This window comes from Aotus nancymaae, unplaced genomic scaffold (assembly GCF_030222135.1).
Source record: "Aotus nancymaae isolate 86718 unplaced genomic scaffold, 86718_ANA_hifiasm-v0.15.2.pri h1tg000138l, whole genome shotgun sequence".
NCBI classification, from domain to species: domain Eukaryota; kingdom Metazoa; phylum Chordata; class Mammalia; order Primates; family Aotidae; genus Aotus; species Aotus nancymaae.
In genome coordinates this window covers 2,336,060-2,363,975 of record NW_026988553.1, presented here as the reverse complement: position 1 = coordinate 2,363,975, position 27,916 = coordinate 2,336,060, and the positions used below count along the sequence as shown (strand labels likewise).

The window sequence follows — 27,916 nt, the reverse complement described above, 5'->3', positions numbered from 1 at the left end:
CCTCTGCCTCCCAGGTTCCAGCAATTCTGCGTCAGCCTCCTGAGTAGCTGGGACTACAGTCATGTGCCACCCTGTATTTTTAGTAGAGACGGGGTTTAGTAGAGACACCATGTTGTCCAGGCTGGACTCAAACTCCTGACCTCAAGCAGTCTGCTCACCTCAGCCTCCCAGAGTGCTGGGATTACAGGCATGAGCCGCCGTGCTGGCCTGATGCTGATAATTTGATGGGGATCTCGTTGAATCTGTAGATTGCTTTGGGCAGTATGCTTTCTTTTTGAAGTGAGCCTCGCATCTGTCAGCACATGCCGTCCGCCCTAGTTGGGTTATAAATCAGTGGGCTGATCTCTGTGGTAGGCTAATTGTTGTTTACATGCCTTTTCAAAATGAACCACTGTTGCTAGCCAGGTGCAGACCTATATGTAAAAATGACAGAGGTGTCTTTCTCTTTGCTGGGCCAGGTTTGTTGTATAATGAGAACTGTTTGGTGGGGGCCCACTCACAGTTTTAGTGAACACTAGAGTATTGCTCTCTGTGAGACAGTGCTGGGCTGTTTTCATAGACAGGACAGAGGGATGCTCAGAATGCACGGGAGCGCAGATGGACGGCACGTGCTGTCACACGCTCCTGATGTCTCCCCGGAAGGCCGAGGCGGTACTTTAGCAACCGTGTGGCTGTGGGTCAGCAACTCAACCCTCTTGCCCTAAGTGTTCTCATCTGTTTCAGGGCTTATGTAGGAGACAGCAGCCACCAGACTCTGCCTGTGTGTGTGTATGTAAGCTGTCTGTGTGGTTCGTTTTGGTTCTAGTTGAAATCACTCAGGACCTCAGTAACTCTTCGTACGACATGGGCCTTTGTAAATGAAGACGGGCAGTAGGTGAGATGGTGTGGCCTGAGTGGCATGGCTTCTAAGTGGCCGAGCCCAGAGCCCCTGCCTGCTTCTGAGCCCTTGTTCAAATACCAGGTGCTTTCTATTGGAAGCTGTGAGTCCTGGATTGGTGTGGGCTGCTTTTTCCTGTGTAGACATTACCTGGCGTTTGGTAGGAAAGTGCCCGTGTAATCTGTGACATAAAATCCACCTCCCTGCATATTCTAGGTATTAGTTTTGATTTTATGAGTCTGACATCTAATCTCAGTCCCTCTCTGTGTTTGGCTATCAGGAAATCATCTGGTAGCTCATATTTGTTGTAGAAAGATGAGGCTTTAAATAAGCAAAACCAGGAAAATAAGTCCTCTGAAATGCCACTGTCTCTGCTCTTGCCATACACCTTTGCTGTATGCCTTTCCAGATATTTCGTAGTTCCCTTGCTTGAGGGATGTTGTTTTTATTTAAAAAATCAGGTCTTGCTATATTGCCCAGGCTGGCCATCAGCAGAACTGAAAATTCAGACTTATAATGATCTGACCTGATTACCTGGGGTTTTCTCCCTACAGAATCCACATGCTCCCCCTCCCCGCCCCAGATGGAGTTTCGCTCTTGTCGCCCAGGCTGGAGTGCAATGACGTGACCTCGGCTCACTGCAACCTCTGCCTCCTGGATTCAAGTGATTCTCCTGCCTCAGCCTCCCAAGTAGCTGGGATTACAGGTGCGTGCCACCACGCCTGGCTGATTTTTGTAGTTTTAGTGGAGACGGGGTTTCATCCTGTTGGTCAGGCTGGTCTTGAACTCCTGACCTCAGGTGATCCGCCCACCTCAGCCTCTCAAAGTGCTGGGATTACAGGCGTGAGCCACTGCATCTGGACTCCACATGCTTTTTAAAAACTTTCATGTGTTTAAAAATAGTTAACCACGGGGCTTGAAAGCACCACATGCTTTAAATGCCCCTTGGTGACTTGAGTGTTTTACTCAGTTTATCATGAATATTTTTTGGGACCTGTTCTCAGCCTTTTTTTTTTTTTTTTTTTTTTTGAGACAGGGTCTCGCTCCATCATCCAGGCTGGAATACATTGGTGTGATCATGGCTCACTGCAGCCTTGACCTCTTGCCTCAGCCTCCCAAGTAGCTGGGACTACAGGCACGTGCCACCACGTCCGGTGAATTTTTTAATTTTTTGTAGAGACAGTCTTGCTCGTTGCCCAAGATGATCTCAAACTGCTGGGCTCAGGCGATCCTCTCACCTCAGCCTCCCAAAGTCCTGGGATTACAGACACGAGCCACCGTGCCTGGTCTCTCCAGTGTTCTTGAGTGTCCACCCAGTTCCTCGTTCGTGGCCGTTGAGCCTGCGGCTCTGTGTTTCTGATGTCATAAACAGCGGCCTTAGCCAGTCAGCTTTCTTTGAGCACCTGTGCCACTCCTATTATCTCTCTCTTTTTTGTTGTTGATTTTCTTTTCTTTTCTCTTTTTTTTTTTTTTGAGACAGACTCTTGCTCTGTCGCCCAGGCCCGAGTGCAGTGTCGCAATCTCAGCTCACTGCAGCTCCACCTCCTGGGTTCAAGCCGTTCTCCCGCTTCAGCCTCCCCAGTAGCTGGCACTACAGGCACTCCCTACTGCGCCCAGCTAATTTTTGTATTTGTGGTAGAGATGGGATTTTGCCATGTTGTCCAGGCTGGTCTCCAACTCCTGGCCTCATGTGATCCATCCATCTCGGCCTCCCAAAGTGCTGGGAGTACAGGCGTGAGCCATTACGCCCGGCCCTGTCTCTTTCCATGTTTTTTACGTCCCGCTATGCGGAGCTGGCTCAGTTCTTGAATGTGAGCAGGTACTCGTGACTCGAGCAGGTTAGATGGTTAGGAGTAAAGGGTTCTTGCCTATTGGGTATTCCAGTACTGCTGGGATGTGGTCACCTGTGTGGATTAATATTTTGCAAGGGTGTATGGGATGGTGTGGAGCAGGAGAGCCTGAAGTGAGGAGACCAAGTTGGAGATCGTCACAGTGAGAGTTGCTGGGAGCCTGAATTGGGGCAGTGGTAGCAAGAGTGGGGAGGAGGGGACAGACCTGAGAGGCCCAGGTGGAGTTAATCACCAGGCTTTTCCAGTCTCTGGGAGTCTGAGATGGTCTTGGTTCTGCTCTGGACTTGCAGAATGCGAGGACCCAGCCCCCTGCTGGAAAGGGAGCTCTGGCTGCCCATGGGGTAACACTATTGTGCTAGGCCTGAGGGTTGGCTGCAGAGTGGGACCTCTGGCCAGACCTGGGGACAGCAAGGAAAGGAGGGGACAGGGAAAGCATGGTTAAGCAGGGGAAGGCCTGGGCAATCAAGCTTGGGTTGCCAGCTTCACAGAGGTGTTGGGGCCGGTGAATGTGCTGGCAGGCTAGGCTCCAGCCCCCAGCATAGCAGTAGAAGATGGGGGAGCAGAAGGCAGAGGGAAGCCAGATCAAGAGGGAAGATGTGAGCAGGTTAGTGTCCAAGGAGGGGAGCGCATTCCAGAGAAAGCGTGGTGCTTGGTACTAGTTTTCAGCGGTACTGGACTCAGGACACACAGGAGGTTAGCCTGAGAACCCCCGAGTAGCCCCTGTAATTGGGAAAGAAGGCCTGGCCTGAAAGAAAACATCACACCCAGAAGCAAGCCTGCATCCCCCTTCCCCCCATAGTTTGCTACTGCTGGGTGGGGCAGCAGTGGGAGAGTCCCAGCTTCCCAACCAAAGCCTTCTGGGCTTTTGTCCTGCCTCTGCCACCACTGTCTCAACCCTGCCACTTGACCCAGAAGCCTGGGGCTGCTCCGCCCTTTCTTCTTGTCCCATGTGACTGCCCAGTCATCATGGCCATCTCTCAGTATGCGGCCCAGCAGGGTGAGGCGCTTTTACGTTGTCATGTAGCCGACCTCCAGAATGAGCTGGACTCCACCCATGAAACAGCCTGTGGATGTCACCTCCTAAGCCTCTCTCTCACCACTCTTGGGACCACTGCTGTGGTGGGGCCACCAGCATCCTGTATAGACCAAGCGAGCTCCCTGCTACCCACCTTCCCCACTTTGGCCTGTGCACCCCACTTCCAGTGGCTTGGTATCACATGGATCCTCCACGATGCGGCTCCCCCACAGTCTCTGCTTCAGCCTCCCCGTCATGAAGCAGCCACGTGGGTCTCCTCACACAACACGTGCTCTCCCTGACACCCGATTCTCTGAGCATTTTGGGGGCCTCTGTGCAGAACACCCCCTCCACCTGCTGGCTCTGCTGGCACCTCCTCTTCGTGAATCTCTGAGGCTTCCCTGTGGAGCCTGTTGTGAGGGCCCGCACCGTGTCCCTAGCTGGCCTAGAGTGCTGTTCTCGGGTCCCAGGGCAGCTGGCACACATAGCTCTGAGGGTGGCACTTGGCAGGGTTGCTAATCATGTGGAACCTGGGCTCTTCCCGTTAGACTGTTCAGCTCAGTGCCAAGGGCCTGGCATATATGAAGGGCCGCTGAAACCTTTGGTGACCGAGTGGGCTGTCCTGGGCTGACGGCAACAGTTTTAGGTGTGTTTCTGGGTTGAACTTGTCAGGTCCAGCTTTTTAGATGAGAAGCCCAGCTTTTCAGGTCTGAGGAGCTATGACAGTTTGTGAAGATGGATGTGTCGGGGCCACCTCCAGGGGACCACACTGGATGAGCCACTGGTTTCCGCTTGGGAAAGACTCTGGCAGTCGCTCCTGTTATATCATCGCTCCTGTTCCCTTCATGCCAGCCTTGCACTTTGAGGGCACAGCTAGCCAGAGCCCTCTTGAGTCTCGTAGTGTGTTGGGGATGGCAGCTCCCGCTGGGCTGGGTTTTGTGTGTTTAGAGGACCTGCACTGTCTTCTCTGCTTTACCCAGCTTAAATGGTGGTAAGGGTTAGGCCCGAAGTGCCAGTTAGCAGCCAGGTGCAGGAAGGCCCCTGTTTGTGTGGGAGCCCCTGGATTTTTGCTGACCTGAACTTGATCCACAGGCATCTTTCGTTTCCTCCAGGGTAGAATCCCATCGCTGCCATTAACCCAGATGGAGCTGCCTGTGCTTCTCTGCTGAGCTCCTCTTTTTCTTTTTTAGGTTGAGTCATCTAATCACAGACTATCTTTGCCTAAGTTGTCTGACCTCACTTGGTTGCCCTCTGCCCTCCAGCTTACCCAAAACCCCTCCGATAGCTGGTTTTAAAAAAGAAACACTGCAAAACCCCAGAAACCCAGCTGGTCCATGCCACTTGTTCTCAAGAAGAGAGGATAGGCCAGACCCACACCTTCCCCTTCGCCCTGTGCTCACTGCACCATCCTCAGGACTGGTGAGCTCCATCTGGGCTGTAGGCTGGAGCCGCCACAAGGCATGTTCTCATGCGGAAGGGCCTATATATCCCCCAGCTCTGGCCCTCCTCTTCCTGTCTTCTCCAGCATCTTGTGCTGGGAGGCTACAGGGAAGGCCGATCAGATGTACTAGAGTGGACTTGGGGCAGTCCTTTGGGGTGGCCTTCTCGGGTCTGCAGTAGGTGACTTCCCAGTTGTAACCTGTCTTCCTGATTCCAGACTGGCAGGTGAGACTCGCTCAGGACAGTGGAAGCCCTGGTGTTAATCATTCTCCTTCACCGAAACGTTCCTGAGGCATCACCTGACTTGATTCCTTGCCTGGGCGCTGCCGCATTTTTTCTTCCACAGCTGGGGCATGTTCACCCAGAGTCCATTGGCCACCCTGTGGTAGGCCTGGAGAGTCAGCAGGTGGCGCTGGGACACCGGCTTCCTGCTGGCTGAGGGCAGAGGAGTGAGCTGTGTGAACACCCTGTGTGTGCAGGGGCTGGGGGTTGAAGGACTCGACTCACCTGAAACCCATCAGCCGGGCAGGCTGGGGGTGGCCACAGCGTGGAACCTTCTGGTTGGGATTTGTTCCTCCCCCACTTCCCGTGAAACCCTTGTCCGCCTCCCCTTGTTCATGGGGGAAGACAGGGATGCTGAAAAGTGCTTATGAGCCATGGCTCTCCCCACTTGATATGGTTGGCCCTGTTTCTCTTGAGTCTGTGGAGAGGTTCTGTTTCTCCTGCCTTCTCTGGTTTACTCAACCTTTTATAAAAGCATGATATCCCTGCTCAGCGTCCAAGAACACTCTGTCAAGAGAGCGCAGTCAGATTGAGGCATTTGGGGCTGCCATGTGTCTGCCAAGGCTACATCTGGATTCTGTTAAGTTGCGTTCACTGGCCTTCGCTTGGACCCCAGGCCATTCTCTTGGTGACCACCCTGTATCTGTAGGCGATGCCTTTGGCTCTTAGGCTCTTGCTTGTTTTCCGGAAATGAATAGCTAAGAACAGTGATTCGGGTAACATTACTCAGGAGATCCAGCAGAGGCTGTTCCGTGGCCCTGTCCTGGGTGTCTGGGAAACTACAGAGGGGACAAACAGAAGGGCATCTTAATGTGCCTGAGTGGCCCAGTGTGAGGGAGCAGGAAAATGTTCTAGAAGGCTGGCTTCCAGGCTGAAAAATGCCAGTGATCAGGGAAAGCCTGGTCTGCATTACTGGGGCCCTCCAGGGATTGAAGGTGCTTGGATGCCAGAGCTCTGGGATACGCCTTCAGCTCGAGGCAGTGAATGGATCCCCCCCTGTATCCCGGAGCCTGGCTTGCTCATCAGCATGGGTCTGAGACGTCGCCTTCCCACTCCTGTCTTCTGTCTCCTCTGTTGCTAGACTGACCAGCTGTGTGTCTGCCTCTGCCCCTCTTGGTGCCAGGCTCCCAGGTGGACACAGGTGCAGTCTAGGCCCAGGGAGATTCTGTCTAGCCTGACGTGCAGCCTCAAACCCGTCCTCTCACCTGTCAGGGAGGACTTCCTCTCACCTGTCAGGGAGGACTTCCTCTCCTGGGAGTAGGATTGGGTCATCTGGAAGGCTGCCCCCCTTTTTTCAGGTATACTTTATGGATTGGGCAGAAGACCCCTCTTCAGTGTGCCAGGTATGGGGGTGCAGAGATGAAGGCACAGCGCCTAGCCTAAAGATATTCATAGCCTGGTAGGGCAGCTATATAAATGGATGGCAGCCACGCAGAGAACAGAGAATGAGGTAGTTTCGTGCAGGTGCCTAGGGAGCTGCTGCAGGAGACGGCATCCCTCTGATGGGGCAGGAGAGCCGAAAGGGTTTCTGGGGGGAGGTGAGGATCGAGCTGGGTAGAGAGGACATCCCGACCTGGAGGACTACCACGTAGAACCAGGCGTGTTCCAGGAATGGCGAATGGTTAGGTGTTACTAGAGTAGGGGGCCACGTGGTTAGTGAGGGAGGAGAGCTCACCGAGGGCCTGCGTGCCAGAGGCAGGTGACTCAAGCAGAGGGCTGATGTGGTCGGATTTGCCTGGCTCAGGGAAGTGGCTGGGAAAGCCTAATGGCTGCAGATAGGGAGGAGGTGCTGGCAGTGGAGATGATGGCGGGCACGTTTGCAGCTGACATGGAAAGCACTGGGTTGTGGCTTGGGCTAGGGGCCCAAGAGGGCTGAGTCTAAGGCGGTTTGCATGCCCACCACTACAGCAGGGACTGCACAAGGTGGTCAGGTCAGGGGGGGCAAGGGAAGGCCTGTTTTGGACAAACTGAGTCTGGAATGTCTCTGGGGACATCCAGGAGCCAATGTTTAGCAAGGGGTTAGGTATGAGTCTGGGCCTCAGAGAAAACCCTTTCAGGGATAGGAGTGGCTAAGAGAAAGTACAGACTGTCAGCCGAAGAGTGCAGAACCCAGAGGGAGCAGAATGACAGCAGGAGGGGGTGTTGCAAGGGGGACCTCAGGAGGGTAACTTAGCAGCAGAGCAAGGACATCAGGGTGGCCGCTGGACTGGTGGCCCTGCTGCTAACTGGGAAGGGCAGGCTTGGCTGGCCTCGGTTGAGGAATGTATGCAAGGGAAAAGACCAGGGACTTGGGCAGGGTGACTCCAGGAAGGACGCAGTTGAAGATGAGGTTCCTGGGGGGGAGAATGATCCCAGGTCATCCAGCAGGAAGAGAGAGGACCTAGAAGGGGGGCAGTGGGAGGAGTATGCCCAGGGCGCTGTGGGGTGGGGAGCGCCTGTGAGGGCTGGCAAGAGGAAGGGGAACCAGAGCCTGGCAGAGGGGAGCCCCAGACTGTCCCAAGGCTGGTAACCAAAGGCCTGGGCTGGGGCTGAGCAGGGCCAGGCTTTTGGGGAGACATGGCATGGATCTTGCGCTAGACTGTGTGTGCCCTGGCCTGTCTTGGGAGCCCTGGTTCTCAATAGCCGGGCAAAGCTTGGGAATGTCATAGGAGAGCTGGGCTTCTGCCGCCCTGCCGAGGAAGCATTTGTGTTAGCGATCTCTCTGGGGACTGGGGTGACAGCCATGGGCACTCACCAGCAGCCACTTGGCTGGCCTGGTGGCGGGGAGTATAGCCTTCAGTCCCTCGGTCCTGTCTCTACTACCAGGTGGCATGACCCCCACCCCACAATTCCAGCTGGGAGGAATGGTCCTCTTCCTCTTTCTACATCATCGCCATCTGGTCTGGGGCTGGGCAGCTCCTTGCTGGGGGGCTGGGTCTTAGTCAGACTTGCCTTTCTTTCTAGGCCTCCCCAGTGACTTCTGGCCATGCTGATGTGAGTCAGTCGCGTTGTTTTTCTCTGGGCGCTCAGTAGCTTCCTCCACCTTCAGGTTCCAGCCCAGTTGGGGGCAGGCTGGTGGGCAGCTGGGGGCTGAGGCAGGGAAACCTGAGCCCTAGGCCACGAGGTCCTGGGCTGCTAATTTTAGAAAGCACATGTCACTGGAAACTCTCCTCCTCTGCCAGGAATCGATGGCCTGGCTCTCCTAGTGCTGCCAGGGGCCCCTGGGAGCCTCTCCCTAAACCAGGAACCTCGGCATCTCCTGGCCCGGGTGGGCCCTTTCTGTCCTGAATCCTTCTGGAAAGGGGCTCTGCCGAGGCCCTGGACAGCCATGCCTTGGGCCAGGGAGGTAGCTCACCTGGTGTGCTATCTGCTTTCTTCAGCCCTTCCGGGCTGCCCCTGGCTGTGAGCAGAGGCTGTGAAGGCCTGGCTGGGCAAGGAGGCCACTTCGGCTCTTCTGAGCAAGCGATTGTTGAAGCACCCTGAACCAAGCAGATTTGTCTCCTCCTTCCCCCAGGCCCTGTGTGTCCCTTGCCTTTTGAGGTGTGTGGCAAAGGTACCCCTGCCTCGTTTTGACTGTTTGACCAAGTCCTTCCCTCCTCTCTTCCTGCCGGCTGACATTTCAGGGCAAGGGTGAACCAAGGGAAATGAAGTGGTCATTCCCTCTGCTTGGGGACCAGAATCTGCCTCCAGGTGCCACCTGTTTGCCTGTCTCTCCTGGCTGCTTCGGATAGGCAGTGTGTGCCTGTGTCCTGATTCCTCTACACCCTCCAGCCCAAGAAGACCTCATTTGGGGCGCTGTTACATAACGGATATGTTCCGGTGCAGCCTGCATGACGGGTTGGGAAGGAGGTTGGCCAGAAAAGAGAGTTCTGTCTTATGTCGGGACCTGGGAGCTGTTCCCTGTTAGTTTAGAGAGTATAGTGGTTTTGAGCTCAGGTTCTGGAGTCAGGCAGACGTAAGTTGGAATTCCAGCCACGTCCATTTCTGGTACATTGATTGACGCTGCTGAACCTCAGTTTCCTCCTCTATAAGCTGGGGCAGTGATAGTAAGTTCCTGGTCAGTTAGACGTGAGAATGCGGCCGGCATGTTGAAAGTGCCTGCATTGATGAGCTGCTCTCGCTACCTTACCGAGGCAAGCCCAGCCTCGCAGGGAGGAAGGTGGTGCTGTGGCTTGTCTGGCATGTCTAGGCCCTGATCTGGAAAGTGCCGAGTTCTGGGACCTCATGCTGTAGTGAGGCTCTTCCCAGCCCCCCAGGCCTCTGCTTCCAGCCCCTCCCTGAGCCATCCCCCAGAGCAGAGGGTGGCTGTGGGGTGCAGCGGCAGAGAACAGCTCCTGGGCCCCACCTTTTCCCTCACATTGCCAGCGCCAGGTTGGCGGCTTCTTGCTCAGCTGCCCTGGCAGGAGGGCAGGCCCAGGCGGGAGCCAGGTGTGGGGTGGGAGCAACCAGGAGGCGCTCCTGCCAGCCCTTCATGCTCTTTTCCTCACTTCTCCCTTCTTTTTGTAAATAATTGCAGCCTGCTTAGACGCCTGGTGACTCTCATCTCACAGCAGGCCACACTGCTGGCCTCCAATGAAGCCTTTAAAAAGCAGGCGGAGAGTGCTAGCGAGGCAGCCAAGAAATACATGGAGGAGAATGACCAGCTCAAGAAGGTGAGCCCCACCTTCCCGACCCACCACGGAGCGTCCTGGTGCCATGCTGTGGGAGCCATCTTCTTAGGGCCTCAGTGGCCACTGGTAGCCTATCAGGCTGGGAAATGTGTGAAACTCCTGCTGCTTGAAAAGCCAGACTTGGGTGGAGCCGCAGAGGGGAAGTCCTCAGTGGGGAGGGTGTGCCTGCTGGAGGCGTCTGTGTGGGAGGATCCGGGTGACTGCGACGCCTTTAGCTTGCGAGGGCTTGGTGAGGAAGAGGGTGCTGCTGCTCTCGTTTCTATCCACTGCTTCCAGTCAGACCCTTCCCGGAGAAAAACGACCCCTCAGTGAGCCAGGGCCTGCACTGTGAACCAAAGGCCCTCAGCTAGGCCCTGGTTCTCTGGAAGATCGCCGCACCCTCTCTGGAACTCGGGGTCCGTGGCATCCCTCAGTGCTGGAGAGAAGGTGGTTGGCCAGTCCTAGGCCTCCTGTTGGGAGGCGAGCTGCGAGCTAAGCTCGGAGGGATGTGGTGCAGAGGTGGGATAGAGCTGGCCAGGCAGACTGGGGGCTCCTGGCTGCAGCAAGCAGCACTGCATGGGGCGCAGAAGGCACCACCATCCGCTGAGGGGTTGGTGAGCGCCATGAAGCCGCTGAGCCCTGCTGCTCAGGAAGGAGGCAGGGCCAAGGGCCAGGACAGGCAAGGCGTGCCTGGCGAGCTGCAGCAGGTGGCCCTGCTGGCGCTCCTCTTTCCCTCGGCGTGCAGCCACGCCCTGGCCTTTGCCTAGGAGCTGGGAGCAAGTGGTGGCTCAGTTCCGTGCTGACATTTCCGAAGAGGCAAGTGTCCAGGGCAGCTTGAGGAACCGCCGTTCTGTGGGGAGGATGGGGCTGGAGCCCCCCCGCTCTTCCCTCAGTAACCCTGGCCTTTGGCACTTTTCCCAGGGAGCTGCTGTTGATGGAGGCAAGTTGGATGTCGGGAATGCTGAGGTGAAGTTGGAGGAAGAGAACAGGAGCCTGAAGGCTGACCTGCAGAAGCTAAAGGACGAGCTGGCCAGCGCTAAGCAAAGTGAGGCTCAACCCTGTGTCCTCCCCCTCAGGGAAGTCCAGAGGAGCCTCCTCTGCCCGCCGCTGCCTGTCTTATGCCAAAGTATTAGTAACAAGCTTCGCACGCACGCTTGAGGGCTGGCTGAAAACAAATAGCATCTTGTGCCTCCAACCCCAGTGCGGCCACGTGGTATGAGTGGGTCCTAGGAGGAAGCAGGCTGCAGCTGCAGGGCCTCGATCGCTCCGCGCTGGAGTAGTGCACACTGGGACTTTGCTGTGCAGAGTGTGGCACGGGAGCGTCAGCATGCCTGGGGGCTGAGAGTAAGGGGAGTGGGAGAGTGGCATTCAGGAAGGGAATGGTCGGCTCCCAAGTGGCCTGCCCGTCTTTGCTCTCCCACGCATAGACTAAGTCCGGGCCATTTTCCCCCAACACCACAGGCCTCAGCTGCTGCTGCTCTCTGCAAGGCACGGTTGTCATCAGGGGTCTTGCTTTCAGGCTGGGATCTTGCTGCCTGCCTTCGGCTCTCAGCCTCCCTGAAGGTGACCCCTGCTGAGAGCCACTAGAGTTTCCTCCATTAAAGGGACTAGGGGACATCCTCTGTATTTCTTTGACTTTATGTAGCTTTTTTGTCAGCCCTTTCCCTCTACTTTGGGGCCTGCAAAATAAGCGGGGCTTTATTTGGGAAGTGGGCTCCTATATAGCCTCATTTGAGATAGATTTGGGTTAGTTTCTGATATCTGTAGCAGTCGGGTTTTTCTCCCAATTCCGGCCTTTTCATTTCTGTTTTCTTGGTTATTTACATCATTTCCAGAACTAGAGAAAGCTGAAAACCAGGCTCTGGCCATGCGGAAGCAGTCCGAGGGTCTCACCAAGGAGTATGACCGCCTGCTGGAGGAGCATGCAAAGCTGCAGGTCAGCCCTCCCATGCTGCCGCGTCCAGGGCAGGAGAGCAGAACAGGATGGGGCAGCCCCTGCAGGGGAGAGGGAGCCTTCCAGAGGCCTAGGGGCCGGCTGCCCTCTCTCCTACTCCCACTGGCCGCCTCTGCCCTGCTGCGTGGGACCCTTCACTGGGCAGGAGAGGGGTGGCCCTCAGGAGTGGCGCTGGCTCATTAGGCTCTCAGCCTTCCTACCTTCGTGGTCAGACTGAGTCCATGGTTTGTGGCCCCATCAAGAACAGAAGCAGGTGAAACTCTGGGACCACTGCTAGCATTCTCTCCTAGAGTGCTGCGGGTGTCACATGGGGCGCCAAAAATGCGCCTCCCCCAGCAGGCGCTAGCTGTTGCCATTGCCTGCTGCCCCAGGCCTCGTCCGAGTCCTCAGACTGGCTTGGGTGCGGCAGGCTGCGTCTGGAAGCTCCGGTGGTCTTGATGTTGGGAGTGAGGGCCACGTAAATATGCCCAACTTTGGACAGCTGGCCTTGGTGCTTGGCAGCCCAAGTCTGGGCACCACAGCAGGTGGGGAGGAAGGATCCAGTCCCAAGGGGGCACCTATACCATCTGTATGGGGCAGGCTCTGCGGACGGGACTTGGGCCTTGAGGGCACCTGTCAAAGGTGTGCAGAGTTGGGAAGGGCCTGGCAGGCCTTGCTGTTCCCCACAGCCAGAACTCAGCCCCCAGTAAGGTCCTGGTGGTCCTCCCTGGCTGGCGTTAGGTCCGGGGCTCTCCCTAGAGTGTGGGCAAGGGCTGACTCTCCCACCCTGGCAGGCCTTCGGGTACAGGTGAGGAGGGGGCCCCTTGCTCACTTGAATATCTGTTGTTAGGGGAGAGGGGAACCAAGCTTGGGCCTCGGGGGGCACGGGGCTACAGGTGGCAGGGGAGGGGTGGGCCCAGCCAACCTACTGCTGTGGGATTTCTGTCCCTTTCCAGGCTGCAGTAGATGGTCCCACGGACAAGAAGGAGGCGTAAGGGCCTCCCTCCTCCCCTGCCTGTAGCCGGCTTCCACCTGGCACGTGCCTGCTGCTTCCTGAGAGCCGGGCCTCTCCCTCTGGTACTTCTGTTCGTGCTCTTCTGCTTCCCCCGTTCCCTTCCACGGCGCATAGCTTGTCATCTTGGCCCCTGTCCACGCTCTACCAGCACACCACAGGGGACCTGATTGCTACAGGTTCAGAATGCGTCTGCTGTCACCCTGCTTGGCCTGGCCAGGCCTGGCGGCCCTAGCTTCCACACTTGAGCGTGGAGGGCACGCGTTAATTGCAGTCTGGCTTGTGGTGAGGCTGGCTTCCCGTAGATTTGAACGCCCTTTTTGTTTTGCCCTCTGGGTGTTTTCTTTGGTCCCGAAGGAGGGCGGGTGAAGCAGGTGGACTGGAGTTTCTCTTGAGGGCAATAAAAGTTGTTATGGTGTGTACGTGGTGCAGTGTGTGACTACGGCCGTGGGGAGGGCTCTGCTTCCTCTCCTGTCCAGAGCTCCCAAGTAGCCATAGCCCTTAAGCCTGTTTCCCCCACTGAAGGCTGGGTTCACACCTGTTCTCGAAGGCCCTGGCTTCTCTGCCCTCCTGCTCCCTGGGCTGGACCAGGCCCCGCTTCAGGGCCACCCGCTGGGTGTGGGCAGCTTGGGAGGCTCAGTAAACCGGCAAGGCTTCCGGGTAGAGGACTTGCTTGCTTTCTCTGGGTTCCTCTTCGTCACATTTGGGATAGACAGAACATGGCAGAACGCCACTAGTCACTCCCTGCCCCACCCTCTCCTGAAGGTTTACAGGATGACCTCTGACTAATGCCAGCTGGGAGAGGAGACTTGTCCTTGGCAGTGACCTGGAGCTGGCCCAGGGCAGAGCTAGGCAGAAAGGGGCTGGGAATGGGCCGGGGCTCCGGCCCTGCGGACGTGCTGGGTGTGTGCCTGCCACACAGCGTTGTGCTGGCTCCAGGGCATCCCTCAGGTGGCTCCTCGGAGCTGTGTCTTCCAGGCCCACAGCAAGCCGGGCCAGGACCAGGGCTTCCTGCCTGGCGCCCTGCACTGTGCTGCTCTCCAGCAGCACATGAGGAAGGTGGCCCCTGCCCGCAGCCCCGTGCTCCCCCTGCAGGACCTCTGCCATGCCTGGTGTCTGCGTGAGGAATGGGTGGAGGGGTCGGGGAGCAGGTTAGAGGTGTGTCTCTTGGAACTGTAGGGGGCCCCTGAAGGATGTTGATGCTGGCAGGGTAACTGACGGCCTGCTGTACATGCTGCCCTGTCCGTGTCCAGGCCGGTGGTTCCCATCACCCTTCCCCATGCTCAGACGAGTTCTGTCCCTTTCCAGACAGTCTCAGAGGTGGTGTCTGCGGGAGTAGGGGCACGTGGGCCATGCCCTCTGGTTGCTGTGCCAAGGCCGAAGGCTGATCCCACTTTTCCAGGAAGTGTTCTTGGCTACCTTGGGCCTCCCTGAGCTCACCCTTCTCTGAGCTTTGAAAGGCTAAAGTCCAAACGGGTACTGCCCTCACCAGCCCTGACAGCCTCTTCCTCCGTTCTGCACGAGGCTGGCTTCTGGAGTGCCCTTTCTAGTGGGGGGGATGGAACAACAATGGATCAGGGGCACAGGCTCTTAGAGCTGGAAATTGAGGCATGTGCCAGCCTGGACTGGAGGGTGGCCTGCAGGGTCGCATTTTCCTGGATCAGCGTCTGTTCCAGGGCGTCTGCAGCCATGGGCATCCTGATCTGTTTTCTTGCCCATCTTCCACTAGACTGCTAGCTGCCTGAGGGCAAAGCCTGCTGCTTGTTGATCTCTGTGTCCCAACTCCTGATGCAGGAGCTAAGTCCTCTGTGCAAGGAAGTCTCCTTTTTTCAATGTCTCTCTTCTGTGTGTTTGGTAGCATTGTGGTGCGTGAGGTGGCTTGGAGGGCATTTGGCCTGGAGGTGTGGAGAACAATTTGCAGAAGGTGGTTGTCATCCAGGCGGAGACCTGGCTGACAGTGTATGAAGCAGCTGGCATGAGCTCAGGGGTCCTGAGGGTGACCGTGGGCTGCAGGACAGTTGGAGTCCATTGGGGGCAGCGGCTGTGTGAAGGACGTTGGGAAGTGCCTTTGTAGCTAAGGAGGGCCAGGCTGGAGGTCTGGGAGCTGCCAGCAGGCAGGGTTCTGGAAGGTGTAGGCATGGCGAGAGGAGAGGCTTCGCAGGGAGAGAAAGAAAACTGGAAACAGCCGTGCTGAAGAGGTGGGGGCGGGACCCGCAGGACAGGCCTCAGAGTCCCCGGCTGAGGGACTGCGTGTATTTCTCACCTGGGCTCTTCTTGGTTGGCCATATTCCAAGCCAGGTCCCTCCCCTGGCTCCAGAAGTGTAGGATTAAAGCCCCTCCATAGAGGGTGCTGCCTGCTGAGAAGCAGGGCCTCTCCCATAGCATAGTAGCAGTCCTGGGCAGGATGTGGAGGGAGCAGCCCAAGCTGTCACTTTGCTCTGAGGGGCCACCTGCTCCCCCTTCACAGGCTCCCATCCCTGGTGCTCTCCGTGCCTGCCTGGGCCAGCCATTGCGTTTCCTGCTCTGCCCCGCCACGGTGCCCAGCCCTTGCGGATGGGGTGCCACATGCTCACCTGTGCAGCGGGTCCTGCCCCTCGAAGGACCTGTCTGTACTCGCTGTCTCTTACTACGGTAAAACGTGTGTGTATATATGATGTATGTATGTGTAATGAGCCGTCATCACCATCCTTCAGTGTGGAGTTCAGTGGCATGAAATGTGGCCATCACTTCCATCTACCTCTAGAATTTATTTTCTCCAACTGCCACTCTGTCCCCACTCAATACTCTCCCCGTCCCCAGCCCCTGGCCCCCACCCTTGCCCTCTGTCTCTGTGGATCCCCCTTCTCTCATGTAAGGCCCGCCTCACAGGAGCGGAACCCCATAGCACTTGGCCCTTTACGACGGCTCGTCTCACAGATGCCCTCCAGGGTCGGCCGTGTTGTGTCGTGTGTTTCCTCGTCTGGATGGACTACGTTGTGTCTCCTTCATCTGCAGATGACACTGGGCTGCCGCCACCCCTTTTCTCAATCCCACATCAACCAGCGTTTCACACACCCCTGCATGCAAGCCTCCCTTGCCAGGCCCCCGTGACCCTCGCCAGACTCAGTGAGTGTTCTGCAGGTCACTGTTCTTCACCAGCAGCAGCACTGGACAGACGGAGCCGGACACTGCCCCTCCTTGACCTGTGAAGGGGTCCTCACTGGCTCAGGCTGCAGGGCACCACCAGGCACTCTTGGGCGTCCTCCCTGCCCGCTGCCACACCTCCCCGCCTCCTCTCATCGTGTCCCGGGGTACGCAGCTTCCCTGTGAGCTCTGCCAGGCTCAGGGCTTTCCGTGTCATCTCTGTGTGGTAAGAACTTGCAAAGTTGCATCTCTTTCAGTTCTAGTACTTTTTGGAACTCCTGCGTCCACCTGCCAACTAGACATCTCCACTTGGATGTCACGCCTGCATGACACACCCAAGGCTGACTCTGGATCATTGTCTCCTTGCCTCCCTGTTGCAGGGCCTGGTGGCAGCTCCATCTTTCCTCTTGCTCAGGCCACATCTGTCATCCTTAACCCCTCTGTCAGCCCTGCATCCTGCTCATGCGCAACCCTACTGGCTGCACCTTCACAATTGATCCCTGATGCAAACTTACTCCTCCGCTGCCACCTGCCTGGCCTAAGTGACACCACCTCTTCCCTGGGTTATTGCTGTGGCTTGTGGATAAGTTATTGCAAAGACTTATCCCCTCCGCTGCTACCTGCCTGGCCCTGGCCTGCCCCATCACCTGTTTCAGATCTTGGAAGGCCACCTGTTCAGTGACAAATTCTTGGGGCAACAATTTGAAAATTTCAGCACCCATGGCTTCCCCGCCGGTGTGGCTGCCCTCCAGCTCACTCTTGTCTTGCTCTCCCGAAGTGCCTCTGCTCCAGGGAATGAGGCTTTCCCTGGGCTGTTCCCTTCCCAGTCCCCAGAAGGGGGCCGACCCCGGCTGCAGAGGCCCCCAGAGCAGAGCCTTGCCCACCGCAGCAGCTCCAGCTGGAGGAGGTTCCCCTGCCTCCTGCGCCCCAACCCCTTCTTAGACCAGCAGAGGCTGAAGCAGGAGCCCGCTTTGGAAAATGACATGTTTTTATTGCTATGTTTGCAGTGACTTTTTAGCACAGTAAGAATGTCCCTGCAGGCCTGCCACCCTCTCCCAGCCCCAGCCCTCCAGCCTCTGTCCGGCTGTGGGGGAAGCCTTTCTCAGGGTCACTCAGCTGTCTCGGGACTGGATGTGACACAGACATACGTGGGTGAAAGCTGCTACACGGAAGACTGGAGGTGGAAGCTGTGCCCGGGGTCCCTTCCTGGGGGTCTGCCCAGCCCAGGGCACAGGGTGGGAAGACTGAGCAGGCCAGGTGAGCAGGCCAGACACCTAGGACGGAGTATTGCAGCCTCTTGCCCCACAGACTTGTGGGCAAAGGGACAGTGTGGGGACAGCCCTGAGGCCCCCACCATGGACTTTTCCAATCCAGTCTGGGGCTGGGGACCACACACGCACATCCACACAATAGACTCACACACACAACAGTTGGAAGCTTTTGTTTTGCCTATGAAAGTTAGATCTATAAATTCACACTCCTTGGCTAGGGGTAGAGGGGCAAGGTGGGGCTTACAGGGATGGGAGTGGCAAGGAGAGGATGGTTTGGGCTCCTTTCTGTTTTTAGAAATATACAAGCAGAAATCTCACTCTCTCAAGTTTTTATAAAATGTGCAAAATACAAGCCTCCTTTGCCCAGAGGCAACATTTACATCTGGTATTCACCTTTGCTAAGAGATAGAGATCTATATATACTCTACGTACTCACGCACGCGTGCGCTCGCACCCAAGCTCACACAGATTGGTGGCGATTGGCGCAGGAACCAGAAGGTTCCATTGCTGGCTGGCTCTCTAAGCTTCTATAACAGGGATGGGGGGAGAGGGTGTAGCCCAGCTGAAATATTCGCCTTAGTTCCGCTGCCCCTCCCTTGCCTCTCTTCTCTCTCTCCTCCCTCCCATCTCTCCCTCCTTCCCTTCCTTACGTTTCCCAAGCTGCCACTGCTGCTTCTGGGGTGAGGAGTCACCCAAGGGTGTGCTACAGAGCAGAGGCTGGAGAGGTGGGCAGGGGTGGGCATGGCAGGGACGGGAGGAGGGCAGCACTGTGGGTTGGGGGTGGGGTGCTAGGGAGGGCCTGGGGCCAGCTTGGCTAGGGCTGGAGGGGAGAGGCATCTATTTTTGGTGGGTTGTGATATTTTTGGCATTTTATTAAAAATGGAAAAAGTTATTTTAGTGAGCACTCATGGTGCTTTCTCCCCTCCTCCCCCAGGCAGACCCCAAAAGTGTCAGGGAAAGGCAGGCCCCCTGGAGGGGTGGGGCAGGGCTGAAGCAGGGGCTGCTATGGCTACCAGAGGTGAGCTGGTGATGTGAGCTGGACTGTCACATGACACTCTCCACCACGACGACCTTGCTGCTCTCGGACACTGGGGTCAGGGTGGTCAGGCCCCTGACGTCCGCGTCCTGAGCTCGGTACTCCAAATGGTGGAGGCCCCAGATGGGCTGGGTCAGGTGCTGCCAGCGCTGCAGGAGAGGAGGACATGCTGTAGCCCCGGGTCACCTGCTCATCCCCAGGTGACTACTACTGCCTCTCTCCAGTTCCCACTGCCTGCCAGCCCAGTTGGGGCCACTCCCTGGCTAGGAAGCAGGCTGGGTTGAATGTTCACAGCAGGGGAGGGGAGGGTGGGCTGGGTGGGGGCCTTACCTCGGCCATGGTGCCCTTGGCCCTGAAGAGGCAGCCCAGGAGGTGCAGCGGCACACACAGCATAGAGGAGAGCGCGAAGGCCCAGCCCATGGCCTCGCCCCACCACGGGTACACATAGGTGTTATTGTATACCAGTGGCTCGTAGTACACAACATTGAAGATGAAGATGCCCTATGAACCAGAATGCCATGGTTAGTGGGGCCCCCACCCTGCCCCGCCTCCCCCTGATCCCAATTCCCCCAGCCCTTACCATGCAGACCAGTGGGGTGAAGAAGGACCAGCACCATTTCATCCAGGGGCAAGGTCGGTACCCGATCATACAGGCAATGTCATCCATGAAGCGGTCAGCTCCTGTGGCCAGGTGAGGCGGGAGGGCCCAGCTGGAGACTTGCCTGCCCCCCAACTGTCCCCCAGCCCAGCCCTCAGCCATGACCTACCGTACACCCAGGCCACCACCACGCACTCCCAAAAGGCCTGCCAGAGCAAGGTGGTGCCACTGGCCGAGTAGTAGTCGAACAGCTGGAAGACGTACATCCCGCCCTGGGGGACAGAGTCCAGTGAGGGAAGATGGCAGACGGCCACCGGAGGCCACAGGGAGACCCCCCCACCCCACTCACATCAGTCACCATGGAGAGGTCGATGACAAAGCAGAGGGCGCAGCAGAGGGCCACAGAGATCTCCCTTTGGAAACGGAAGTAGTAGGAGGCCGGGAGGAGGTCGAGGAGGCCGGTGATGAAGCCCTCCACACCTACAAACTGTGGCCAGGGCAGCTCAGGCCGAGCCCCGCACCACCCTCCACCCATCTCCTTGCCTGCAGCCCTCACCTGCCTCCCTCCTGGCTCCCTGTCCTGGATCCCCATGCAAACCTGGCTGTCGAGACCAAGCAGCAACAGCATGAAGAAGAACAGGGCGGCCCAGAGCGGGGCCACTGGCATCAGTGTGACAGCCCTCGGGTAGGCGATGAAGGCCAGGCCCGGCCCTGCGGAAAAGGTGCAGGCTCTAGACCTCGCAGCAGGTGTCCTACCCGCAACACTTTCGCCCATGCCCACGCCTGCCTTGGAGGTGGTGTGAACCCTGGGTCATGCAGCAGGGGCTGGGAGGTCCTTTCTCCCTCTGTCAACACTGACAAAACACAGGACCTGCCCCCGAAGGCCCATAATCTGACAAGTTCCGTTTGAATCCTCACTTTTCAGCATTTCTATTGCGTGTTCATGTGCATTGTGCATCTGGGTGCGTTTCTGCTCTGGAGGTGGGGTGGGGGGCAGGGCCCTACCTGACTCTGCCACCTTGGAGATGTGCACACCCTGCTCTGCAGCCATGAAGCCCAGGATGGAGAAGACCACAAAGCCAGCAAAGAAGCTGGTCCCGCTGTTGATGAGAGCCAGGATGATGGCATCCCTAGGGGGTGGAGGGGCCAGAGTGGATGGGTTAGGCTGCTGGGCGGAGTGGGGTGGGGCAGGGCACAGGTGGCAGGGCAGCAGTGCCTACTTGTAGCAGTTGTTGTTGAAGCGGTTGTAGCTGCCCAGGGCAGTGAGGGCCCCTAGGCCAATGGCATAAGAAAAGAAAATCTGGGTCCCGGCATCTATCCACACCTAGAGGAGGGCAGGAGAGCACAGGCATGAGGGGCCTGCTGGGCTTCCTGCAGTGCCCTGCAGCCTCCCCACTGCCACCTCACCTGAGGGGACCCCAGCTTTGACCAGTCAGGCTTGAGATAGTAGATGATGCCGTCCAGGGCCCCAGGCAGCAGCACTCCTCGAACCAGCAGCACGACCAGGACCACGTAGGGGAATGTAGCAGTGAAGTACACGATCTGGGGGGCCAGGCTGCTCAGCGGGGCAAGGCACCACCTCCCCCACACCCCCACTCCCGGCGCCGTCGGTCCCCTAGTGGGCAGGTATGTTTAGAGGAAGGTAGGGGAAGACTGGGGCCCGGCAGCCCCAGCAAATGCAGGGGTGAGGCGCTCTGGGCGCCTCGTTTGTCTGCAGGGACGTGTGTCGGTGGGGAGCAGGCAAGCCTCTGGGAGCTCTCCTCTGGGGACTGGAGGTGTGGGGAGTGAGGGCTGTGAGGACTTCTCTGAGTGTGTGGGCAGTGCACGTGTGGGGGGCCCAGGCAGGGAGTGGGACATCAGGCTGGGGCCGGGTCCCCCTCCTCTTCTGGAGAGATGTGGGGGCTGAGCAGTTGGAGAGTGGAACTGGGCCAGGCAGAGGCAGGCGAGATGTGGCTGCCACGCCCTCTGCCCCCTCTTCCCACATGCTGCTCTGGGGACCTTGTCTCCCAGGGACCTGGCCATGTCCCATGGCCCTAGACACTGTCTTATGTGACCAGGAGCCCCCAAGGGATGTGGCCAGACTCTGCTCTGGGTCCCCAAGGCAAGACAGGCAGGTAACAGATGGTCAGACCAGCTCCACCCAAACTGTCAAAACAGTCAGAGAGTGTTAGGAGGGCACCGGTGGGGGTGATGGGTACAGGGAAGGGGCAACGCCTGCCGGGCCCTCTCCTCCAAGGAGCGAAGGCTGCTGGGCCCTGGATTGGAGGGTGGGGAGTGTGGCTTGGATTTCAACACCGCCCCTTCCTCAGGGCTAGACACTGGTCACCTCCTGTTGTCACATGTGTGCCTGGCACAGAGATCCAGCTCCCAGGGCCGTGCCACCCTCCCACCTGCATGCCTCTAGTGGTACCTTTCCCGTGGATTTGACCCCCTTCCAGACACAGAAGTAGACCAGCACCCAGCAGGCCAGCAGACACAGGGTCACCTCCCAGTTGAGGGCCCCTGGCACCTCCAGTCCCCCAGACAGCCTCAATACTTTGTTCCTAGGGGAAGGAGGAGGTCCCATGAGGCCTGTGCTGGTAGAGGATGGAGCCACAGGGTCCACCCCCAGGGGTCGTGGCTTCCTTCTCTCCCACAGCGCGGGTTCAGTGGGTCCCTCTTGTCTACCTGGGCTAAACCTAAAGCCCAGGAGCCCGTTGTCAGTGGGAGGCCACTCCGATCCCACCCCACCCTACATGCAGCCCCAGCTTCCCCACCAGGCTGGAGTGACCAGGACAGTGACCCCACCTGGCCCAGCAGTCTCCGAGGACAGGCAAGGGCAGGCAGAATCCAGGATGGGCTGCCAGGCAACACCCCGGCCCTGTGTTCTCAGGCCCATTCCCCTGGAGCCGGGCCCCATGAGGGAGACCTGGGGGATGGGATGGGCTTGTCCCTGAGGTGCCTGACTCACTCCCAGAACTCGATGACAGGGGACCGGCGGTCAGCAAGCTGGTCACAGGTGAGGTTGGCCAGGCTGGCATTGGCACAGTCTTCATGGCGGAAGATCTCCACGCAGTCGGGAGTGTTCCAGGTGTGGCCACATGTGGCCCAGGGCAGCGTGGTGGTGAAGGACTTGACCAGGTAATAGAAGCCCCAGGCCAGCACCATGATGTAGTAGGTGTTGCAGTAGAAGACGATCACCATGGAGGCATAGCCCAGGCCTGTGGCCGGGAAGTCCTTGCCATGTGGATTCTTTCCTGGCCACCTCCCTCCCCACCGCGGCTGGCTGTGCTTCCACTGTCTGTCCTCCCGGAGCCTTCTCTGTGGTGCTCCTGACCCCCCTGGACTCCCCCTTGTGTGAGCCCCAACACTGGGCTGACTCCCTAGCCTGTCTCCTCTCCTCCAGCTGCCCCCAGACCCAAGGCAGAGTGAGCCCCTCCCCTCCTGCCCCATCTGACCAAGTGCTGTTGAGTCGCCAGCCTCATACACCTGGCCCCATCTGTGGGCCCCACTGCCACCATGGCGGTTCCAGGAGGGCCAAGCCTCCACCTGGCCCCCCGGTAGCCTCCGGTGCACATCAGCTGGGGGGTTTCTAATAACCTGAGGTAGTGTTGGAGACAGTTGCCTCCGTAGTGGGCAGCCTCAGTAAGTCGCTCCACCTGTCTGTGCCCCAGTGTCCTTGGGGATGATAACAGTGGGACCCACCCACCTAGAGTGCCAAGTGTGCTGGGCGGGCCTCGTCCCCAGCCCGGCTATGCCTGGCCCATCCTTGCCTTGTGGAGCTGCCTATGGCCCCTCTGGTCCCTGCTTCCCCAAGTTCACTGTGGCCTGCACATCTCCAGGCTCCCCCTTGAGACTGGGCGCCATCACGTGGCCCCAGGCCTGGTGTTGAGGACAGGAAAAGATTCTCAAATGGGAGCCAGCTGGGAAAAGTGGGGGAGTCCCTGAGGCTGGCCAAGGGCTGCTCACCTTTGAACAGGGGACAGATGTTCCAGACATTGATGCTGCCGGCCTTCATGAACTGGCCCAGCGAGATCTCCAGGAAGAAAATGGGGATTCCTCCGACCAGGGCGATCAGGACGTAGGGAATAAGGAACACACCTGGGGGTGGAGGCACAGGGTAGGCTCAGCGTGGCCTCAGCCAGGCTGCCCAGACTCCAAAGGCCCCATTACAGCTTCCCACTGGGTGAGTCAGTGTAGGGGTGGCCACTGACTCAGGCCCAGGGCGGAGTCTTGCCGGGGTGGGTTGAGTGTGTTGAAGTGGGGCTACGGTACCCCTGAGCCATTGGAGCCCGATTCCCTGGGTGGCAGAGGGACCCTAGGCCCACAGGGCTTCCACCCCCACGGTCACTTGGGGTGATGGCCACAGAGGACCCACACGGGGAGACACGCAGCCTGTCCCTAGTGCTGCAGTTCCCCGTTTCAGGCAGCACAGTGAGGGCACGTGCCTGTGTGTGTGTGTGTGCGTGTGTGTGCATGCGCCAAGCCTGGGTGCTCAGGCCTGGGGGGCTCGTCCAAAGGCAGCCCAACCGTCCTGCTAGTGTGAGGTCCAAGGCAGAGGGTGGGTGGGTCGAAGTCCCTTGCTGGTGGGGTGGCAATATGCAAGGACAGAGGGAGACAGGTGCGGGAAGAGGGGCCAGGCCAGCCTCAGCAAGTCCCAGGAGTCGGGCTCTGCAGGAGGGAGGCAGGGCAGGGCCAGACACAGGCGCTGGCCAACAGGCCGGGGTGGGGCTGGCAGAAGGGCAGGGAGAGCCCAGTTCCACTGCCCCCTCCTCCTCTCTGGGCCTGGTACTCTTGCCTCGGCTGGGCTCGCTCCACTACTCAGAGGCTGAGCTTGGCCGCAACTTGCCTGATGCCAGGTCCCAGCATCCTTCTCCTGACCTTGGGCAAAGGCCTTTGCTCTGGACCTTTGTTTCCCACCCATCACCGGGTCACTTAGGCTTCCAGCAACCCCAGTGCTGTTTTGTAGTCACAGGACACACGCGTGCCCATCGCTGTTGCTAAGCTGGGCCCGGGCGGGCAGGCGGGCATGGGACGTGCATGCAGTGTGTCCAGTGGCGGCGCCAGGCCGGCCAGGCCGCAGGCTTCCCAAGCCTGGCTCCGGCACCCAGTGTTCCAGGCCCCGGCCAGAGGGGAGGGGCGGGAGGGCCGCAAGGGGAGGGGAGGACAGGGGGAGGGACAGAGTGGCCCATTGTGTGTGTGTGTGTGTGTATGCTCGTGTGTGTGCACACGTGGGGGGCCCACACAATGTGCCCCTTGTGTGCCCGACCCGCGGGGGCAGCCAGGGCTCCTTACCTCGCGGAGACCCCAAGGCACAGGCCTGCCTTCTCACCTCGGCGGCCAATCGCTCCTCCTAGCCCGGGAGTCTGGGGGGCAGCCCTGCGGGCATCGCCGGCCCCCTCCCCCCACCCTGCCAGGCACATGACTGCGAGGGGGGTGGAGGTGCCCGGCCGGGCCACCGAGCGGCAGCGGCGGACGAGGGGCGGCCCCGACCCCCGCGCGCCCGAGGGCCACCCGCTTCCCGGACTTCGCTCCTCCGCGGCGGTCCCGGGTGTCGGGGTTCGGGGTCCGGCTGGGGGAGGGGGCCGCGGCGGGCAGGGGCGCTCACCTCCGCCGTTCTTGTAGCACAGGTAGGGGAAGCGCCACACGTTGCCCAGGCCCACGGCGAAGCCCACGCACGACATGATGAAGTCCATCTGGCGCGTCCAGGTCTCGCGCGGCGGCACGGCCAGGCGGCCGCCGGGTGTCCCCAGGCCCGTGGGGCCGTCGCCCTTGGCCGGGGCCCCGTCGGGCCCGGGCGCGATGAGGGGGCCCTTCTTCTCGTCGCCGGACACGCTATAGATGCCGTTCTCGGCGCTCTTCTTCGCCATGGCCCCGGCGGGCCGCGAGGCCGGGCCGGGGTCGCGGCGCCTCGCGGGGGGCGGCGGGCGGGCGGGGGCGCCGGCGGCACCGGGGAGGGCCCCGAGGGCGCGGGCCCGCCGGGGGCCGGGGGACGGGGCGGCGGGCGGGCGGCGGGGTGCGGGGCGCGGGCGGCGCAGTCAGAAGCAGTCCACGAAGCACTTGAAAGTGAGCCTGAAGAATCTCATGTGTGTCGGGGACCCGGGGGCGCGCGGGCGGCGGCGGGGCCCGGCCGGGCGGCGGCGGCGGCGGCGGCTCCCGAGGCTTCTGTCCGCGGCTCGGGCGGCTCGGGAGGCTCGGGCGGCTCCTCGCCCGGCCCGAAGCTCAGCCTAGCGGGGCGCCGGCGGCATCGGCGCCCGCTGTCTGCAAGCGGAGGCCGGAGCAGGGGCCTGCGGCCCGTGCCCCCCGCCCCGGCCGGGGCTCGCGGCGGCTACCCGGCTCGCCCGCGACTCCGGTGACGGCGACGGCGACTCGGGAGTGCCTCACCCCTCCTTCCCGGCGGCGGCGGCTGCAGCCGCTCTCCGGGCCGCGGCGGGCTCAGCGACTCGCCACCAGGCTCCGACTGTCCCTCTCTTCCCCGTCCCCGGCCGGCCGCCTCTTAAGAACCGACTCCTGGTGACGTCACTGTCGCCCCACCCCCACGGCCGGCCAGCCCCCTCCCCCTCCCGCATCCGTCCCTCCTTGTCACTCCGCCCACCTCCTCCCCGCCCTCCTCCCGAGGAGGAGACGCCGCTCCAGCTGGGGGCAGGATGGCTGCTACCTGGGGCGGCCGCCAGCGTCCCCTGCGGGGCTCCGGGCCGCCCCTCGCCCTAGGCTTCCCGGCCGGCCCCTCCCAGCCCTAGGAAGACGCCCCCCGGACCCCCTCAGCCCTCCACCTCCCCTTCTCTCCCTTTCTCCCAGCTCCTGGCAGGCTGCTGCCTTCTCCTGCTGCCCCTCCTTCCTCCAGCTCTGTCCAGCGCTGCCCCACTGGGGCTAAAGCTTCTCGGCTACCCTGGAAGCTAGAGGTCGGAACCAGCTCTTCAGGTGACAGGCCTCTGTGTCTCCACAGGGGGCAGAGGGGAGCCTGGCTGCCTGAGGAGCGAGGCTCGACTTTGTCACCAAGGCAAACAAGGGGCCTGGGTAAATGACCGTGGCGGCCCCCACCCGTGCCTGGGGTGAGAGTGGGTAGGGGCTTCAGACTTGAGGGGACTGGAGCAGAAATACGGCAAGGCTGCCCCCTGGTGCCTGGCAGGTGCACAGACCCTTCCCCAAAGGCCTCAGCTTCGAGGCCCCTGCTGCCGCCCCCACCCACCCAGTGTTCCTCTCCCCAGGACCCCCCAGGCCTCCGCAGCAAGAGCCAGCTCAGCAGCTTGTTTAGCATTTTCTAGGGCCAAGAGCAGCCTGGGGGTGGGGTGGGGAAGGAAGGGGTCACTGTCCTGGCCTGGGAGGTAGAGTGCCCCCCTCAACCTCATGCTCCCTGATCTGATCGTGGACACTGCAGTCCCCAGATGGCTCATCCCGTTAAGCTAAGCCGGCGGCCATCCGGCCAGCTTTAGGAAGAAAAGCAGTTCCGGCCCAAGCCAGATTGAGCTTGCTGGCTTAGGGAGGGGCCATGTCCCCACCCAGGCTTGGAGGAGGAGCCTCAAGGGGTGTGTGTGGTTGGGGTAGACAGGCAGTGTCACCTGTGCTTCGACCAGGGGTGGTGGGCGGGTACCCTTGACGTGGCAGGGTCACACTGCTCATCAGAAGTTTCTCACTACGGCCTACTGAAGCTGGTTTGAAGACAGGGGTGATACAGAAGTGATGCATAGATGCTCTAAAGAAGCCAGGACCACTCAAGGACCCAGGACAGAGGGGAAGAGGGCTGACCCAACTGGACCGTAGGCAAACCCCATGGCCTTTCAAAGAAGAGAGAAGAGGATCCAGTGAAGTAGGCTCGGAGGGCCTCAGCCCAGCAGGAGCTCAGAGTGGGCGTGTGATGTCAGCGAAGGGAGGACAGTGACCTGGGGGAGGACCGCTTTGAGGGAGAGTGCAGGCCACAGCCAGTTAGCTCTGGGAACCTAGGGCAGGGAAGACTTTCAGATCTTGCTTGTCCAAGGAGTGGGAGTGGAAGGGAGAGAGAGCAGAGGCTCGAGAAGGACGAGCAGGACGTAGGGAAGCCAATGGCACTTTGGGGAAGGGGCCACTGCTGGCGAAAGGTTCTCCTCTGGCGGGTTCCGAGACCAGGGGCAGGATCAGGAGGGAGCCACCACCCCTGACTGCTGCTGCTGCCTCTGTGAGATCAGAGCTGGCCGAGGAGGAGGGCAAGGTGGCCAGACTGGAGAGTGCTGGAGACAGAAGTGAAGGGTGAGGGGCTTTGGAGAGTGTCTGCCATGGACCTTCAGAGTGGGGGCCCCCACATCTGAAGGGAGGTCCAGTGGGCCCCCACACCTGACTCCCTTGACCTCTCGGATCTGCGCTCTCCTCCCGGCAGCCACCCTTTCCCACACCCGCCTTCTTCCCTGCCCTCTGCCAGTCCAGCCTGCAGTTCCCTCTTGTAACTCTGCTGGGGTGCACCCGCTGCCAGCCCCTGGGCCAGGGCCCCCCTAGGTGGCCTGGACCCCATAGTGGCTGTGAACTCCCCCTCATGCCCTAGGCCAGACCCCAAACCGCATTCTCTGAGCAGTCAGAGGGACCCTCCTTTGTCTCATCCCTTCTCTGGGCTTCTCTGTGCCCTGGACATAGAGTTAAATTCTTCTCAGACTACAAGATTCAGTGTGATGGTGCTGTGGCCCCCTGAGCTTTCCCTCCATGCGGGCCGACAGCCTGGGCTACCCTTTCTCTGCTGACCTCCAGGTCTCTGTCCCGGGAGGCTCCTGAGGGAGGTTCAGAAACCCTGCCCTCGTCAGCCACCCTAGGAGCTGCCCCTGCCCAGCCAGGGCGAGCTGGGCCTCTGAGCACTGCATGAAGTTCAGGCTGTTGAGGCTGGAGTTCTGGTCTCTGCCGCAGGCTGTGA

General features: G+C 59.6%; 2 protein-coding genes across 9 annotated transcripts in view; one reads left to right on the top strand and one right to left on the bottom strand.

Moving 5' to 3' along the window:
- Window positions 1-13,459, top strand: part of BCAP31 (B cell receptor associated protein 31) — a 28,022-nt gene extending 14,563 nt beyond the window's left edge. For all 8 annotated transcript variants that reach the window (XM_021668852.2, XM_064371495.1, XM_064371497.1 and 5 more), the window contains exons 5-8: window positions 9,960-10,095; window positions 11,014-11,137; window positions 11,928-12,028; window positions 12,982-13,459. In XM_021668852.2, the coding sequence (XP_021524527.2) occupies window positions 9,960-10,095; window positions 11,014-11,137; window positions 11,928-12,028; window positions 12,982-13,020 (400 nt within the window). In that variant the 3' untranslated portion in view covers window positions 13,021-13,459. The remainder of the gene's footprint in view (window positions 1-9,959; window positions 10,096-11,013; window positions 11,138-11,927; window positions 12,029-12,981) is intronic.
- A 4,284-nt stretch (window positions 13,460-17,743) lies between these two features.
- Window positions 17,744-24,929, bottom strand: SLC6A8 (solute carrier family 6 member 8). Its single transcript, XM_021668854.2, has 13 exons — window positions 24,653-24,929; window positions 23,014-23,145; window positions 22,016-22,265; window positions 21,476-21,608; window positions 20,473-20,607; window positions 20,286-20,389; window positions 20,071-20,195; window positions 19,664-19,776; window positions 19,415-19,552; window positions 19,235-19,337; window positions 19,048-19,148; window positions 18,798-18,968; window positions 17,744-18,616 (listed from the first exon to the last, which is right to left on the bottom strand). Exons 1-13 carry the CDS (start codon window positions 24,912-24,914, stop codon window positions 18,476-18,478), a joined length of 1,908 nt encoding a protein of 635 aa, XP_021524529.2. The 5' UTR covers window positions 24,915-24,929; the 3' UTR covers window positions 17,744-18,475.
- Between the last annotated feature and the right edge of the window lie 2,987 nt (window positions 24,930-27,916).

Coding starts and splice junctions, on each gene's coding strand:
- SLC6A8 (XM_021668854.2), bottom strand. CDS start 24,914: ATGGCGAAGAAGAGCGCCGAGAACGGCATCTATAGCGTGTCCGGCGAC. Junction 19,149..19,234: donor GGTGGTGGCCTGGGTGTACG/GTAGGTCATGGC, acceptor ACCTGGCCACAG/GAGCTGACCGCTTCATGGAT. Junction 18,969..19,047: donor TCACCCCACTGGTCTGCATG/GTAAGGGCTGGG, acceptor TCTGGTTCATAG/GGCATCTTCATCTTCAATGT.